At 45.0% G+C, this 19,224-nt stretch overlaps 1 protein-coding gene across 1 annotated transcript in view; it reads right to left on the bottom strand.

Moving 5' to 3' along the window:
- Positions 1 to 19,224, bottom strand: part of LOC134936119 (A.superbus venom factor 1-like) — a 147,197-nt gene that overhangs the window by 29,909 nt on the left and 98,064 nt on the right. Inside the window, exons 24-27 of the mRNA XM_063931028.1 lie at positions 16,982 to 17,057; positions 6,850 to 7,006; positions 6,345 to 6,443; positions 730 to 880 (exon numbers count right to left, since the gene is read on the bottom strand). Of these exons, the coding sequence (XP_063787098.1) occupies positions 730 to 880; positions 6,345 to 6,443; positions 6,850 to 7,006; positions 16,982 to 17,057 (483 nt within the window). The remainder of the gene's footprint in view (positions 1 to 729; positions 881 to 6,344; positions 6,444 to 6,849; positions 7,007 to 16,981; positions 17,058 to 19,224) is intronic.

Below are 19,224 nucleotides of genomic sequence, written 5' to 3'. Positions count from 1 at the left end.
CCGTAATGCATGAGGCGCTCACCATTTATAACTCTGGAGCATCATAACCTCTAACGGTAATCTGCTAATACATCGGACACTGCTTATCTCCTAAATTTGCTGGTACTCGACACTATCATTGGGGGACTACTCAGGAACGGACTTTCCATTCTCCAACCCTCTTCAATTCCTGGCAACTTGGGTAACCCTAATAACGTATAGTTCATCAAACTGTATGCTTTTAAATTGTATCATGTTGCATATATATGGTGTAATCACCACACTATTTTAGATTAATACTCTTTATTAAAAAAAATTATTATTATATTTAGATCATTGTTGTTATATTTTTAAAATCTAGCGCAGCCTCTACTTTTGTTTTTTGTTTATCTTTGTGGGGGTGACTTCCCCGTTTTTGAGGCCGCAGCTTGCTGGAGCATCACATACTTAAAGCGCCTGAGTACCCAGGGTAACCTAGTTTCACGTAGCTATTGTAGTAGTGGCTGTGACTTCATGGTAATTCCTCTGCCAATGGACCCAATTTACATGAATATTATCAAGCATGGTTAGATTTCTGGTGTAAGTTTTGGGTAACCTTAGATGCACCATGGTACCACAATCCATATTCGACCAGGACTCGGTTAAATAATGTTAGCTAGCAGCAGACTTCAATATCCTGGCGCACTATACCAAGTCCAGGCAGTACTATGTCAAGTCAACTCTTAATCAAGCTCCATCCCATTACTATACCTGTAGATACAGACATCAGTGTGTTTGTGTCCTGCAGCTTTCCAGCTCTGGCCAGAGCATATGAAGTGATTGCAATAGAATACGGCTTCTTCAGAGATAGATATTTCCCATTTAGGAATGTTGTTGCTTTACCAATGCTTTCCTGTAGACTCTGTGGTCAAGAAATGAGTTCATGGTGAAATTAGTATTATTAGAATACGCATATTTGGAAGTCATTATATAAAGTTCAGCAGATTATAGCCTGTAAAATGTTGGCACATGCTGAGTGGCACAGTAAGGCAGTTTCATGGTATAATCTGGATAATATTGCTTAACTTGGGCTCCCCATTTATATAAGTAAACATACAGTACCACCTGTTCATTGATATATAAAGATCGTAGCCGCTAACATCTTGTGATAACTAAGAAATGAGAGTCATTTGACCCATGGAAACTATAATTTAATCTGAAGCATTTGTCTGCTCACCTAGATAATGTATTTTAATGTATGAAGTTTAGTACCGTCTGTTCCATGTCTTGGAGTGTCTGTCTGTCTACCATACAGTACGTTTATGAGTGATTAGAGTTAATAAGATTTGTAAATAGTAAGATTCTGAGAAGCTGATTTGATAATGTGTGCGGCTCCCATAATTGTTTTTATAACGCCCAGCCGTCAGGTTCTGCCATTGTTCTAGAGAAGCTCAGAAATTAAAAGTCAAAACCTGACTGGTTACATTAAGATTCCAAGGAGCAGATATACACTGCTCAAAATAATAAAGGGAACACTAAAATAACACATCCTAGATCTGAATGAATGAAATATTCTTACTAAATACTTTGTTCTTTACATAGTTGAATAAGCTGACAACAAAATCACGCAAAAATTATCAATGGAAATCAAATTTATTAACCCATGGAGGTCTGGATTTGGAGTCACCCTCAAAATTAAAGTGGAAAAACACACTACAGGCTGATCCATCTTTAATGTAATGTCCTTAAAACAAGTCAAAATGAGGCTCAGTAGTGTGTGTGGCCTCCACGTGCCTGTATGACCTCCCTACAATGCTTGGGCATGCTTCTGATGAGGTGGCGGATGGTGTCCTGAGGGATCTCCTCCCAGACCTGGACTAAAGCATCCGCCAACTCCTGGACAATCTGTGGTGCAATGTGGCATTGGTGGATGGAGCAAGACATGATGTCCCAGATGTGCTCAATTGGATTCAGGTCTGGGGAATGGGAGGGCCAGTCCATAGCATCAATGCCTTCGTCTTGCAGGAACTGCTGACACATTCCAGCCACATGAGGTCTAGCATTGTCTTGCATTAGGAGGAAACCAGGGCCAACTGCACCAGCATATGGTCTCACAAGGGGTCTGAGGATCTCATCTCGGTACCTAATGGCAGTCAGGCTACCACTGGTGAGCACATGGAGGGCTGTGCGGCCCCCAAAAGAAATGCCACCCCACACCATTACTGACCCACTGCCAACCCGGTCATGCTGGAGGATGTTGCAGGCAGCAGAATGCTCTCCTTGGCGTCTCCAGACTCTGTCATGTCTGTCACATGTGCTCAGTGAGAACCTGCTTTCATCTGTGAAGAGCACAGGGCACCAGTGGCGAATTTGCCAATCTTGGTGTTCTCAGGCAAATGCCAAATGTCCTGCACGGTGTTGGGCTGTAAGCACAACCCCCACCTGTGGATGTCGGGCCCTCATACCCCCCTCATTGAGTCTGTTTCTGATCGTTTGAGTAGACACATGCACATTTGTGGCTTGCTGGAGGTCATTTTGCAGGGCTCTGGCAGTGCTCCTCCTGTTCCTCCTTGCACAAAGGCGGAGGTAGCGGTCCTGCTGCTGGGTTGTTGCCCTCCTACGGCCTCCTCCACGTCTCCTGATGTACTGGCCTGTCTCCTGGTAGCACCTCCATGCTCTGGACACTACACTGACAGACACAGCAAACCTTCTTGCCACAGCTCGCACTGATGTGCCATCCTGGATGAGCTGCACTACCTGAGCCACTTGGGTGGGTTGTAGGGAGGTCATACAGCACGTGGAGGCCACACACACTATTGAGCCTCATTTTGACTTGTTTTAAGGACATTACATCAAAGTTGGATCAGCCTGTAGTGTGTTTTTCCACTTTAATTTTGAGTGTGACTAAAAATCCAGATCTCCATGGGTTAATAAATTTGATTTCCATTGATAATTTGTGTGATTTTGTTGTCAGCACATTCAACTATGTAAAGAACAAAGTATTTAATTAGAATATTTCATTCATTCAGATCTAGGATGTGTTATTTTAGTGTTCCCTTTATTTTTTTGAGCAGTGTATTATCCCGCAGGGCACACAGAAATTATTTTTAACCATTGTACCATTGGATGTGTGCCCAGGAATCGAATGCTTTGTAGTACAAAAAAAAAATATCAGCACATGGTAATTACAGCCAGATGATTTCTTTGTGGGCCAGTGCGCACCCTAGGCGTGCTTTAAAAATATAGGGGCGTGGCTTCATGCGGAAGGGGCATGGCCATAAATTAATAATATTATTCATATTACACTGTACAGTAATCTTGATTTTTCAAATTACACTAGGTAGAGCCCCTATCACACATTACGGCAGGTAGAGTCACAATTTTAAACATTATGGCAGCAGAATCCCCCTTTCTACACATCAGGCTTGCAGAGTCCCCTCTTTACACATGAGGCTGACAGAGACCCCTATTTACACATCAGGCTGGCAGAATCCCCTTTTTACACATCAGGCTGCCAGAATCCCCCTTTTTACATATCCGGCTGGCAAAGTCCCCTTTTTTCACATCAGGCTGGCAGAGGCCCCTTTTTACACATCAGGCTGGCAGAGACCCCTTTTTACAAAGAGAGAGAGAAGACAGAAACATCCGCACTCATTGGGGGGTGTCAGCACTCTCCCTCCAGTCCTGAGGCTGGCCGAGTGCAGTGCTGCTGCCGGGATCCTGGACTGTGTGGGTGGCAGCCGGCAGGACTCCTCTCCAGTGTCAAGGGCCCAGGCGGTCTGCAGACCTGGGCCTGGATGGTGCTTGTGGGCGGGTAGGCGGGCGGCCGCATGTAGAACACCACATGCTATCGCTCCCACCTCCGCGTCTGCTCCCAGTATGCAGTGCGCAAAGAGATCGCGTCAGCACCGGCATTCTGGGAAGGTGGGGGGAGTGTATTGCAGGGTGGGAGGCGGGGCTACTTGGGCAGGCAAGGGGACAGCTCCGGAGCTGTACTGCTTCTTCCTGCACAGCGGGAGACTCTCCGTCACCAGCGATGTGCTCCCTCCACAAGTGTGCTGTGTGCTAGGCACACTCCGCACACACCTAGTTACGGTCCTGCAGGTGCACTTTAGCTTTTTGATGCCTATAATTTACTGCTAATTTTTTACTTGTCACCAGAACTCCATCACAACCCAACTCTATATAATAGATACCCAGAATTTTGAAACGTTAATTGTTTATGCTAACAGGCACATCTATTAGTAAAATGTATTAAACCTTAAAAGGTGATGAAGTGGAAATAGATAAAGAGTGATAAAGTACCAGCCAATCAGCTTCCTAACTGCCATGTAACTGGCTGTGATTGAAAAATTACAGGAATCTGATTGGTTGATCATTTATCACTCTTTCCCAACTATCAGGAAACTGCGCGTTGAATCACATAAGAGATCCAACTTGAATTAGGCCCTTTGTCCTCAAAAATTCTATGTTCTGAAATTCATTAGTGTATATGAACACCCTGCAAATAGTACACAGCTTGATTTAGATATATTATTATACATCAGTACCTATTCAGACACGCACTGGGGTCAATTCTGTCTGAAACCTACCAAATAACCTACCTCAGGAAAGAAAACAGATGCACTACATATAAATGTGTCAAAGTCCTCTAACACTATTACCAAATGATGAAATCATATACTGTAGCTGATATTAGTCAGATGAGATGCAGTGGGGCTTCATTACTTTGGGATTTTACCCCTCTGTATCATCTACATGTGACTTTTAGATTTTGGGATAAAAATATATTGGAAGCAGCTGGATAGATTTTTTAAGTGCTTGTCTTATCCTCATGAGATGAGGTGGTTTTTTATTTGCAGGGCTGCCATCAGGGGGGGACTGTTGGTACTGGAGTCCAGGGCCCAGACAGAGAAGGGGGCCCAGCCTGGTTCCTACAAGTAATAGAGTGAAATAGAATCTCCTCCTCTCTCTCTCTCTCCCACCTATTCCTTCTGTTTCTGTTTACCATGTCCCTCTATTCCTTCTCTTTATTCTCTCACTATTGCTCACGCTTTATCCCTCCCCCTATTGAAATCATGAGGGAGGGCAGGGGGTCCTGCATATTTGCTAGTCCCGGGCCCAACAATTTATGAATCAACCTTGTTTGTATAAATACTTCATCTCCTACAAATTTAAATAAACAATCTGTTTTAACAAATTTTATTATGGATTTGTATATTTCTTGATAAATGACTCATGGTATAAGGAACTCCATTACAGAGTAACAATTACAAGGACACAAAGAGCACATCATATAATTAGATTGCTTTAATGTTTTTTGTTTTTTGTTTTTTTTAATATGCATATATTGTACATTTTATTATAAATGATGACTTTATAACTTATCTTTTACACTAAGGGCCTAATTCAGATGTGGACAGATTGTGCATTACTGCTGCTTAGTGGAAACTGCAGCAATGACCAGAACCATATTAAGTGAAGGGCGACAGAGGTGGCCGTCCTGGTGCCCCCACACACTAGGGGCCCCCACACATTCTGTTGTTGAATCAGAGAAGTCCCCTCTGGCAGCACAGCTGCTCATTAACAGCGGCTGCCGGGGAGTCAATCTCGGGGGGATCAAGAGGGGAAATCCCGTGAGACAGTCTTTGTGCTCCGCTGCACTGTCATGCTGCTGCAGTGCTGCTCCGCTTCGGATGTCCAGAGGTGGGTAGGTGGGTGGGTGTGTGGTTTGTATGTGAGTGTGCTCTGGTGCGCTGTCCGTGTGTGAGTGTGGTGTGTGTGTTAGTGTGGTGTGTGTGTGCATGCTCGCACGTGCGCATTGGGAGGGGCACTTTGCCAGCGATAGTGGGGGCACCACAATATTTGTCGCCCTAGGCCCCCACCTGCCTTAATCCGGCCCTGGCAATGACTTATTATGTTAAGGTGACCGGAGGCCTCTGATATAAATAGATGCCCTCTGTATGCATCTGTGATCCAGCGCTGCATCCAGAAGCACCGTACGGGTTCGGCACATACGTAAAGTACTGAACATCGGTACTTTGCGACATGTAGGCCAGGAGTCAAACTTTCTCTTTTCTCGCTAAACTATCTGTATGTTCTAGGACTGCAGGTAGAAACCAGATCACCTGAGAAAACCACACACAAGCAAGAGGAGAACATACAAACTCCCCACACTAGAGGCATGATACTACTCAGTCACATTATGATCTAGTGAGATTCTCCCAGATGCTACACTTAGGCATCTGATGTACTGGGATTTCCAAATCCACTGCCTAGTGTACCTTCAGCAGTTTAAAGCAGGATAAGCAAACAAAGGGTGGCTCTATAGGGGCAATGTAGAGTGAATGGAAAGAAGTCAAGTGAAACATTGCTCAACCACTTACATCAACTTGAGGACCACAAATTTGCTCACTTTCCAGCATGGCAATGAGGACGAAGGCTGTGAGCGTAGAATCCAACTCAGCATCTTTTGTTATCCCGCCCTGTATAGATCAAACAGAAAAGGTACATGTATCATTGTTAGAAATGAGACACAGTATTTCAATGACTGGGTGCCACAGTGTAAGCACTATCCAGCTATGCGATCTCAATTCAATTGCGATCGCATCGCACCTTCAGGAATTAAAGGTAGACCCCCTGCATATGCAGCCAGGCTGCGGGTGCAGGCGGTCCAGTGCCATGCTCCCTATGGCAGGAAATGCAAGCAACATCATCGGGCCATCCCGAAAATGGCCATGAAACGCCTGCATTTCCTGCACCACTCCCACATCAATGATGTGTCGTCCCCTCTAAGTGCCCATCACCTGTCAATCACAATACGATCTGTATGAAAAGCAAGCTGATATGCTCCACTGGATTTTGTCTCAGATACAAGGTGCTCATACATACCGCCATCTCCTGTTGAGTGATGGGGGCATTCTCCTGGAATACGCCATCTTTTTGCTTCTGCTGTATTAGCCACTTTACAGAATTGCAGATTACATTGCTATCAACCTTGAGTAGACGCTCAGCTAATGTAAACACTTTTACCACATACGCAGTGAGCCTAGGGACAAGAAGCCACAGCACCGTAAGTGGAGGAACAGAGATAATGGTGTTGGGGAAGGGATGAGTCATAGTACGTAGAAGTGCAGCTAGAGGAAGGAGGGACAGGAGGAAGTGCACTGAGCTGAGCAGGAGTCACAGTGAGTGGAGAAGGCATTAGATAGAACAAAGTAATAATCACATAACATCATCAATGGCGGGCTGTGCCGATATATATGACTAAATAAACACTCCAATGTATTCGCAAACTTCTATAAGTTTACCTGGTAAACATTGCCTTAAATATTTGACAATAATAAATGGTGTACTATATGTAAATGCAACTGCTGATTACATTCTGTATTATTTATGTTTCATATAGCTCACTTATTTTTATGGATACAGAATGGGTATAATTGCCCAAATTGGTTTCCTTAAATTGATTTATGTCTTCATCAAGTATAGCTGAACAAAGAAACATCGAGCATTGCAGAAAAGAATGGTGGATCAGTAACTGCAGTTGTATAAGTAATAACACACACATTGGCTTAGTGATAAAAGTAACTTAAAACATGCCTTATGGCTTTACATAAATAAAATAAAGCCATTTGCACAACTCCTACAATATCAGACATATGTAAAAAAAAAATATTTGTTGAAAAGGCAATAATGAGAACTTTATTTAAATGTCAATGGAGTAATTATAGTTATTGTTATAAAAGACTGGGCATACTCCTGGCTGGTTGGCATGAGTAAAAGAGATAGTGTTCTGACAATTGGTGGTAGCAGTGGCATCAGCTAAGTCCGGGTAGGTGCCGCAGAAGGACTTGTAGAGGATCATATTCAGGATAAGGTTCAGAGCACCATGCTCACCGATCACAGATTAATGCACAATAATAGCATCATCTATGATGATAGAGGTAGTCCTGACCCCATAAAGCCAACTATTAGTAGCAATCAGATATGGAGATGGTATAGCAAAGGGGCAAGAATAGGCCAAATACAGGATAATAAAATTCCTATTAGACAATATGAGGGTGATACTTGTTCATCAATTTAGTGAATAGGACCAGAAACATTCTAGTAAAATGGGAGAAGAGGTCTCAGACAGCGAGGAGAAACTACCTAGGCTAGTCATATAACTTCCAACCAAGGGTCTTCTAAAAGAACCACCTTCAATAAATTAGCTGCGACCCTTCTGTAGCTTTTGACAACCTTGACTAAATCCAAATTACAGTGAGAGCAAAATGGTGTGTGAGACTAAATGAATAATGCTTAATTGACATCCAGACAGTGGGCGACTATTGTTCTGAGATGTGGTGCTATTTCCTTTCGGACTAGCAGCTCCATCCAGTTGAAGTCCTTTTAAAGTTGACTACTGTAATTACAATTACAAGCAAGATCATTGAAAAAAAGGAAGCTCCCACCTCCAGGAACCAGCCTTGCTCTTCAGTGGGTCAACCACGCAGACTTTTCTCATTGGTGGGGCTGCAGCACAGTCCAATATTCAAACAGAGTATCCACACCAACTGCCAGTGAGCTCCGGCCGGTGATGATTGACAGCATTTGGGGTAGCAGTTGGTGTAGCTCCCTATTTGAATTTTGGACTTTGCTGAAGCCCCACCTCTGCAACTAGCACTGGTCATATGTGATATTAAACTGCCATGTATATGTGTTGCTCTATTAATGATGATAGGGAAAAAGCACATTTATTGAATAAATTCTTTTCATCAGTATTCACAAGAGAGGACAGGTTGGCGGGAGTAGTGCACAACATATTCTATGATAATGATCCATTGCTAAGTACTTGGTTAAATGCGGAAGTAGTCCAGGAGAGACTAAGTAAAATTAAGATAAATAAATCTCCTGGTCCAGATGGACTTAACCCCAGGATTCTTATGGAACTTAATTTAGAGCTATGGAGGCCCTTATATTTGAGTTTCAGTGAGCCAATTACATGAGGAATGACACCAAAGGACTGGCGTATAGCAGAGGTGGTCCCAATATTTAAAAAGGGAATTAAAACTAATCCAGGTAACTATAGACCAGTAAGTTTGACATCTACAGTGGGGAAAATGCTGGAAGGTATAATAAGAGACAGTATTCTGGAGTACTTGGATTCCTCCAAGGTTATTAATAGGAATCAGCATGGTTTTGTGAGAGACAGGTCATGTCAAACGAGGAAGTGAGCGATAATATTGATCAGGGAAAAGCAGTGGATGTGGTCTTTTTGGGTTTTGCTAAGGCCTTTGACAAAGTCCCACATAAGAGACTTATTTTCAAATTAAGTGAGCTTGGGGTAGGAAACACTATTTGTACTTGGGTGAGTAGTTGGCTGTATAACAGGGAACAGCGAGTGGTGGTTAATGGGATGTTCTCTGAAAGGGCATCAGTGCTTAGTGTAATACCTCATGGTTCTGTTCTCGGGCCACTGCTGTTTAACATATTCATTAATGACCTAGGAGTGGGCCATGGGAAGCACAGTGTCAATTTTTGTAGACGATACTAAATTGTGTAGAGTAATACATTTAAACAAGGATGTTGAGTCTCTACGTAATGACTTAACTAGACTGGAGGTCTGGGAATACAAATGGAAAATGAGGTTCAATATAGATACATTTTAAGTTATGCACCTTGGAACTAAGAACAATCAGGCATCCTATAAATGAAATGGGGAAAAAGTAGGGATAACAGTAGTTGAAAAAGATTTGGGAGTGCTCATCAATAATAGACTTAGAAGCAGTACGCTATGTCAAAATCCAGCAACAAAAGCAAATAAGATGTTAGCATACATTAAACAGGGAACAGAGATAAGAGTGTAATCCTGACACTGTATAAATATTTGGTACGGCCATACCTAGAATATTGTGCATAGTGTTATGCACACCAGTGCCTGCAGGAAAGTACTGGTGTCAGAACTGTTATGCACTCCAGTGTCTGCAGGAATGTACTGGTGTTTGAACTGTTATGCAAAACAGATGGACTCACAGACAAACTGGGGGATATGACATAACGTACACAGAAGGTGATAGGGTAACAAAATACACACAAAGTGAACAGAGAAGCCCAGAGGCTAAGGAACTGGGTATCTCCCTTGTATTAGAACTGCTCAGATGGAAAAGCAAGATGTTGTGTTTTAATACGTAGAGAACCCGAAATGCTGTTGCTAAGGGCAACAGCAAAACCCTAAAGGGTTACCAACGGGTGTGGCAGTAAACTCCTTGGTCAGAGATGGAATGATAGACACAAGGAGAATCTCCACAATCCTAATTCTCACTTGCAGTGCACAGGTTTTAGCTTACTGCCACTAAACTGACCCCTGACACCTAGCACAGTGAGACAGGATTAGACAGGCAAGTCTTAGAATACAGCCGCAAACTTGCTAAGTTCACAGAGTAGTAACAGAACCCCAGCAAGCTAAACGACTGACTCCAGTCTTACTGCTAGGTCTGGATTGGCAGAGTGTAATACCAAATCCCCAGGCCTATTTGCAGTAAGCAACAAACAAATACAAAGCTACACAGTACTGGCTAACTTTCATGAACTGACTAACCAACAAAGATTCAGCAGCATCTGCTTACCATGAAAAGAGGCCTTATAAAGCAGGTGCTGTCCACGCCCCACTCAGACCTCACAGACTGTGAGCACAAAAACCAGCACCGGATCCCCTGCCGTGCACAGAGCCTATAACCACTGCACAGCAAAAGACCCGAACCGGAGTATCAGCTGCGCTCAGGTTACTCCACTAGCACTTGTCTCCCGGTTGCCATGACGACGTGGCAGCACAGGGCAGGAGACCCTAACAGTACCCCCCCTCTGACGAGGGGTCAAAGAACCCCTACCACCGGGTTTATCGGGGAACTGCGAGAAGAAAGAGCGTATCAGTCTGGGGGCATGAAGATCACAACTGCGCACCCACGACCGCTCCTCCGGGCCATACCCCTTCCAGTGCACCAAAAATGACAGCCGACCCCGAACCATCTTGGAGTCAAGAATCCTTTCAACAACAAACTCCCTCTGGCCACGTATCAGAAGAGGGGAAGGTCTTCCACTGGAAGAAGGATTACTAATCGCCCGTTTTAAAAGGGAACAATGAAATGTTTTATTGATACCCAAAGAACGGGGCAGATCTAACTGAAATGCCACCGGATTGATAACCCTGGTGATCTTATAAGGGCCGATGAACCGGGGCCCTAACTTATGAGATGGCTGTCTCAACTTCAAATTCTTGGTAGACAACCAGACGAAGTCTCCTAATTTGAAGCTGCAGGGTCTTTTCCGCTTATCAAAAATCCTTTTGGTCACTAATGACACAGACACAAGGGCTTTCTTCACTTTCCGCCAAATACCTCTAAGGACCGAAACCACAGAGGAACCACCAGGCGTGGAGTCCAGGGGGTCAAAAGAATTGGCCTTAGGATGATGCCCATACACACAAAGGAAGGGAGAGATCCCTGTAGCAGAGTGAGCCGCGTTGTTATAGGCAAACTCCGCCATGGACAGATGAGCAACCCAGTCAGTCTGACACTTGGAGACATAACACCTGAGGAACTGCTCCAAGGACTGGTTCACCCTTTCAGTCTGCCCATTAGACTGCGGATGGTAGCCTGACGACAAGCTGACAGAAATCTGGAGATCGGAACAAAATGCCCTCCAGAATTTGGCCACAAACTGGGATCCGCGGTCAGAGACCACATCAAGTGGCAACCCGTGGAGACGCACAACATGCAGCATAAATAATTCAGACAGGCGTCTGGCTGATGGCAGCCCAACCAGTGGAACGAAGTGCGCCATCTTCGAAAACCTGTCAACGACAACCCAGATGGCTGTCATCCCCGAGGATTTGGGCAAGTCCACCACAAAATCCATTGAAATGTGGGTCCATGGCTTAGATGGGATAGAGAGTGGATGTAATGGGCCAACAGGAACCCCTCTAGGAGTCTTATTTCGGGCACAGATGTCACATGCCCGAACCCACTGATCCACATCCTTAGCCACCGAGGGCCACCACACTGCCCTAGATAGCAACTCCCGAGTTCTGGCAATACCCGGGTGACCTGCCGACTTCTTGGCATGGAATTCCAGGAACACTCGCTGTCTTAACCTAGGAGGCACAAACAAAAGACCTACCGGAAGGTCTGGAGGAGCCTGCTCCTGTGCTCTAAGGACTAATGATAAGAGGTCCTGGGTAATGCCCACTTTAATACATGATGGGGAAACAATGGGCAACGGCTCCTCGGTGGTCTCCTGGATTGGAGCAAAACTCCGCGAGAGCGCATCAGCCTTGATGTTTTTTGACCCAGGGCGATATGTTATCAAAAAATTAAAGCGAGCAAAAAACAAAGCCCATCGTGCCTGCCTGGCATTGAGACGCTTCGCTGACTCTAAATATGCCAGATTCTTATGGTCAGTGAGAATTGAGACCACAAACTTAGCCCCCTCAAGCCAGTGTCTCCACTCCTCGAGTGCATCCTTAATAGCCAACAATTCCCGGTTACCCACGTCATAATTCATTTTGGCAGGCAAAAATTTACGGGAAAAGTAAGCACAGGGATGAAGGCGATTATCAGACACTCCCATCTGAGAAAGCACTGCCCCAATACCCATCTCAGAGGCATCCACCTCCACCACAAAAGGACGCTCTGGATCTGGGTGTCGCAGCACCTTGGCCGAAACAAATGCCCTTTTGAGACGAGCAAAAGCCGCTTTAGCCTCACAAGACCAGTGAGCAACATCCGCCCCTTTCTTAGTGAGTGCCACCAAGGGCGCCACTATAGACGAAAATCCAGCGATAAATCGTCTATAAAAATTCGCAAAGCCCAGGAAACGCTGAAGCGCCTTCAAACTAGTGGGCTGCACCCAATCCAGGACTGCCTGTACCTTGGAACCCTCCATTTGGAAACCTTCTGGGGAGATAATATATCCTAGAAATGCGATTTGCTGAACTTCAAATTCGCACTTCTCCAGCTTCGCCCCAAGCCGGTGGTCTCTGAGTTTCTGGAGGACTAAGCGTACATGCTTCTGATGTTCCTCCAGGGAATGGGAGAAGATTAGGATGTCATCTAAGTATACAACTAAGAATCTATCCAAATATTCCCTGAGCACATCATTCATGAAATCCTGGAAGACTGCCGGGGCATTACAGAGCCCAAAAGGCATCACCAAATATTCATAATGCCCTGAGTGGGTATTAAAGGCAGTCTTCCATTCATCCCCCTCTCTTATTCGGATTAGATTGTACGCACCGCGTAGGTCAATCTTAGAAAAAATGGTGGCAGTACGAAGCTGGTCAAACAAGACCGAAATGAGAGGCAGTGGGTATGAGTTTTTAATCGTGATACGGTTCAATTCCCTGAAGTCGATGCAGGGTCGCAACGAACCGTCCTTTTTACCCACGAAGAAGAACCCCGACCCAACTGGAGACTGTGAAGGTCTGATAAATCCCTTAGCCAAGTTCTCCTGAATGTACTCTGCCATAGCCTGAGTCTCAGGACGTGACAGGGAGTACAACCTGCTCTTGGGAAGCTTAGCATTTGGCAACAAATCAATGGCACAGTCATAGGGGCGATGGGGAGGTAGTACCTCTGCAACTCTTTTGGAGAACACGTCCGCAAAATCTGCATAACACCCTGGCAATCCTGGCAAACTTAGCTGCGAGAGCCTGACTGGAAGGCTCAAGCAACTCCTGAAACAATCAGTACCCCAACTAAGAATCTCCCCAGAGACCCAGTCAAATTGAGGATTGTGGGCCCTTAACCAGGGTAACCCCAACACCAATGGGGCAAAAGTACAGACAGTCACATAAAAGGACAATTTTTCAGAGTGTGTGGCTCCAATAAACAAAGAAATCTGGCTAGTGCAAGAGGTAATTTTACCTTGGGATAATGGTTCCCCGTTTAACCCACAAATCTCAATTTCCGATGCCAAGGGTACTAAGGGAACAGAGTGTTTCAGGGCGAATTGGCGGTCCATAAAAACCCCGTCGGCCCCACTGTCCACAAAGGCCTCAGTCTTGACAGTTTGACCGAGGATCTTCAAGGTCACCGGAATGATAAAAGTCTTCTTGGGAAATTCTGACTTCTGGCCTGACAGGATATTTCCCATCACCCTCAGGCCCTGAAGTTTTCCGGCTTTTCTGGGCATGATACTACCACATGACCTTTATTCCCACAGTACAAACACAACCCCTGCTGTCTCCTCCGCGTCTTCTCACGCGAGGAGAGGCGGGTAGCCCCAATCTGCATAGGCTCCTCAGAAAATTCCTCAGAGTCTGAGGTTCCCTTGGGAAGGAAGGAAATCTCAGTCTCCCTTTCAAGCCTACGCTCTCTCAGCCGTCTATCCACCCGGATGGATAACTGCATGAGCTGATCCAAGCTATCAGGCAAGGGATATTGTACCAGTTGGTCCTTTATCTGGTTAGAAAGACCTCTTCGGTACTGGTGTCTCAGGGCTGGGTCATTCCACTGGGTATCATGGGCCAACCTCCGAAACTCCGTACAGTAAACCTCAACTGGCCTTCGCCCTTGCTTAAGGATCGAAATCTGAGCCTCGGCTGAGGCCGTCTTGTCAGCGTCATCATACAACATGCCCAGTGCCGTAAAAAAAGCATCAACACTTTTAAGCGACGGACAGTCAGGCTGCAACCCATATGCCCAGACCTGTGGGTCTCCTTGTAGCAAGGAAATCACTATGCCCACCCGCTGAATCTCCGACCCAGAAGACTGAAGCCTAAGCCGGAAGTATAGCTTGCAGCTCTCCTTGAAACAAAAGAACTGCGAGCGATCTCCAGAAAAACGATCCGGGAGATTTACTTTCGGCTCCTTAACCCCTGCAGGTGCCGCTGCTGCGGGAGCTCCGCCAGCAGCCTGGGAGGTGTGCATTTTAATGGACAAATCATTAAATTGTCGAGTCAGGACCTGCACCTGATCGACCACCTGTTGCAACGTATTTTGAGGGGTATGCTCCATATTCCCACAAAATTTCAACAGGAGTATTAGGCTGCTGAATATGTTATGCACACCAGTGCCTGCAGGAAAGTACTGGTGTCAGAACTGTTATGCACTCCAGTGTCTGCAGGAATGTACTGGTGTTTGAACTGTTATGCAAAACAGATGGACTCACAGACAAACTGGGGGATATGACATAACGTACACAGAAGGTGATAGGGTAACAAAATACACACAAAGTGAACAGAGAAGCCCAGAGGCTAAGGAACTGGGTATCTCCCTTGTATTAGAACTGCTCAGATGGAAAAGCAAGATGTTGTGTTTTAATACGTAGAGAACCCGAAATGCTGTTGCTAAGGGCAACAGCAAAACCCTAAAGGGTTACCAACGGGTGTGGCAGTAAACTCCTTGGTCAGAGATGGAATGATAGACACAAGGAGAATCTCCACAATCCTAATTCTCACTTGCAGTGCACAGGTTTTAGCTTACTGCCACTAAACTGACCCCTGACACCTAGCACAGTGAGACAGGATTAGACAGGCAAGTCTTAGAATACAGCCGCAAACTTGCTAAGTTCACAGAGTAGTAACAGAACCCCAGCAAGCTAAACGACTGACTCCAGTCTTACTGCTAGGTCTGGATTGGCAGAGTGTAATACCAAATCCCCAGGCCTATTTGCAGTAAGCAACAAACAAATACAAAGCTACACAGTACTGGCTAACTTTCATGAACTGACTAACCAACAAAGATTCAGCAGCATCTGCTTACCATGAAAAGAGGCCTTATAAAGCAGGTGCTGTCCACGCCCCACTCAGACCTCACAGACTGTGAGCACAAAAACCAGCACCGGATCCCCTGCCGTGCACAGAGCCTATAACCACTGCACAGCAAAAGACCCGAACCGGAGTATCAGCTGCGCTCAGGTTACTCCACTAGCACTTGTCTCCCGGTTGCCATGACGACGTGGCAGCACAGGGCAGGAGACCCTAACACATAGTTCTAGGTACCTCACTACAAAAAAAGATATTTTGGAACTCGAAAAGGGTTTAGAAGCGAGCCACCAAACTAGTTAACGGGTTAGAGGCACTGAATTATAAGGAAAGACTTACAAGGTTAGATATGTTTACACTGGAAAAGAGGCAGCTGAGAGGGGACATTATTAACATTTATAAATGCATAAAGGGCCAATACAAGTATTTATTAGACAATCTGTTTATATAAAAAAAATGTAACACAGGACACGTGGACACCTCCTGAGGTTAGAAGAGAAAAAATTTCATACACAGCGGAGGAAAGGTTTCTTCACAGTAAGAGCAGTGAGGATTTGGAATTCACTGCCAGAAAAGGTAGTAATTGTGGACTCAGTCAATAAGTTTAAGAATGGATTAGATAAATTTACTAACTGAAAGAAATATCCTAGGATACAGTATTTAAATGATGAAAAATGTTATTTAAAAAATATATATTACATTTTATAATACAGAATTTTGTCTTTTTTCAGCCTCATCGACTGTGTAACTATGTAATACATTTGTACAAAGACAGCTCCCTGTAGCCTTCGGAGAATATTGATAAAAAATATAGAAATTTTGGAGGTGTTCATTTATAAAACTGACTGTTAAGGACTATAAATTAACAATAATGATATTAATAGTATTGAGGAAACAAAAAAACTACAAATTACATTATTTTACCTGGTTTTGTCCATGTTTAATGAAATCCAAAACCAATACCAATAAATACATTAAAAAAAAACACGAGGAATTCTTTGCAACGCCAAGCCAAACCCAAAATATGAAAATGGTTCCAGAGCAAAAAACAATTCCAAAAACAAAACACTGGGGTCTACACACATCTTTCATAATTAGTGCGGCAATCTAGCAGAATAACTACACAGCTGTGAATTTTATAGCCTGTATATTAAAATCTCTATCTGTAAATGTAATGTTACAACCCAAAGTTTTTTTTCAAAGTCATAAATAGTTATATATAATAAGTCATAAATAGTTATATATAATGTTTGATTATATGGTTAATAAGGTCTATTTTACCATGTGCTTGATGGTTTTGTGGTCAAGGCTGAATATGAAGAGTCTGGTTTACGATATGCCATTTGCTTTGTAAAACCTGTTTGACCAAAGACATATAATTATTAGTACAGATAAATCAAAAGGAAAAACGAGTTTTATGGTAAGAACTTACGTTTGTTAAAACTCTTTCTGCGAGGTACACTGGGCTCCACAAGGTTAGACATTGGGGTGCAGAGTAGGATCTTGATCCGAGGCACCAACAGGCTCAAAAGCTTTGACTGTTCCCAAGATGCATAGCGCTGCCTCCTCTATAACCCCGCCTCCCTGCACAGGAGCTCAGTTTTTAGTTAACCAGCCCAATGCAGTAGCAGGAAAAGAGACGACAACAGTTAGTAGCCACAAACACCACATTCTCACGACAGGAGAAGTGTCAGCGGCTAATGCCATTCCAACCCAAAGAAGCTAAGTGCGTCAGGGTGGGCGCCTTGTGGAGCCCAGTGTACCTCGCAGAAAGAGTTTTAACAAAGGTAAGTTCTTACCATAAAACTTGTTTTCTGCTGCGGAGTACACTGGGCTCCACAAGGATAGACATTGGGGATGTCCTAAAGCAGTTCTTTATGGGAGGGGACGCACTGTAGTGGGCACAAGAACCCGGCGTCCAAAGGAAGCATCCTGGGAAGCGGCAGTATTGAAGGCATAGTACCTTATGAACGTGTTCACTGAGGACCACGTAGCCGCCTTGCACAATTGTTCAAGGGTCGCACCACGGCGGGCCACCCAAGAAGGTCCAACTGACTGAGTAGAATGGGCCGTAATGTGAGCAGGAGCTGACAGACCAGCCCTCACATAAGCATGTGCAATCACCATTCTAATCCATCTGGCCAAAGTCTGCTTGTGAGCAGGCCAGCTCCGTTTGTGAAACCCAAACAGAACAAAGAGAGAATCAGATTTCCTAATAGAAGCAGTTCTCTTCACATAGATACGGAGAGCCCGTACCACATCCAAAGACCGCTCTTTGGGAGACAAATCAGGAGAAACAAGTGCCGGAACCACAACCTCCTGATTAAGGTGGAACGAAGAAACCACCTTAGGCAAATAACCAGGACGAGTCCTAAGAACCGCCCGGTCATGGTGAAATATCAGATATGGGGAACTACAAGACAAGGCACCCAAATCCGACACTCTTCTAGCTGAGGCAATAGCCAGCAGAAACACCACCTTAAGGGAAAGCCACTTAAGATCAGCTGAACCAAGAGGTTCAAACGGAGACTCTTGTAATGCCTCCAAAACCACCGACAAGTCCCAAGGAGCCACAGGCGGGACATAGGGAGGTTGGATATGCAACACACCCTGAGTAAAGGTATGCACATCAGGTAAGGTCGCAATTTTTCTCTGAAACCACACCGACAAGGCAGAAATTTGAACCTTGAGGGAGGCCAGACGCAGGCCTAAGTCCAGGCCCTGCTGAAGAAAAGCCAACAACTTGGCTGTACTAAACATGGAAGCATCATAATTGTTAGATGCGCACCAAACAAAGTAAGAATGCCAGACCCTATGGTAAATCCGAGCAGAAGCCGGTTTCCGGGCCTGCAACATAGTTTGAATGACCGCCTCAGAAAACCCTTTAGCCCTCAATACAGAAGCTTCAAGAGCCACACCTTCAAAGACAGCTGGGATAGGTCCTGGAAGACACAGGGGCCCTGAACGAGGAGGTCTGGGCGTTGTAGAAGTAGGATTGGACGTTCTGACGATAGGCCCTGTAGGTCTGAGATCCAGTGCCATCTGGGCCACGCTGGAGCTATGAGAAGCAGGATTCTTCTTTCCTGCTTGAACTTCCGAATTACCCTGGGCAGGAGTGACGCCGGAGGGAACACGTACGGCAGCCGAAACCTCCACGGCACCGCCAGCACATCCACGAATGCTGCTTGAGGATCCCTTGTCCTTGCTCCAAAGACCGGAACCTTGTGGTTGTGTCGAGACGCCATCAGATCCACATCTGGAAGGCCCCACTTTTCCACTAGGAGTTGAAACACTTCTGGATGGAGGCCCCACTCTCCGGCGTGTATGTCCTGACGACTGAGTAAGTCCGCTTCCCAATTCAGGACTCCCGGAATGAATATTGCCAATATGGCCAGTAGATGGCGTTCCGCCCATTGCAGAATTCCTTCATTGCCAAACGGCTTTGAGTGCCGCCTTGATGATTTATGTAAGCCACTGTGGTGGCGTTGTCCGACTGTACTTGAACAGGACGGTTCTGAATTAAA

Source organism: Pseudophryne corroboree, chromosome 6 (genome assembly GCF_028390025.1).
Source record: "Pseudophryne corroboree isolate aPseCor3 chromosome 6, aPseCor3.hap2, whole genome shotgun sequence".
Taxonomy (NCBI): domain Eukaryota; kingdom Metazoa; phylum Chordata; class Amphibia; order Anura; family Myobatrachidae; genus Pseudophryne; species Pseudophryne corroboree.
This window is presented reverse-complemented; position numbering and strand designations above follow the sequence as displayed.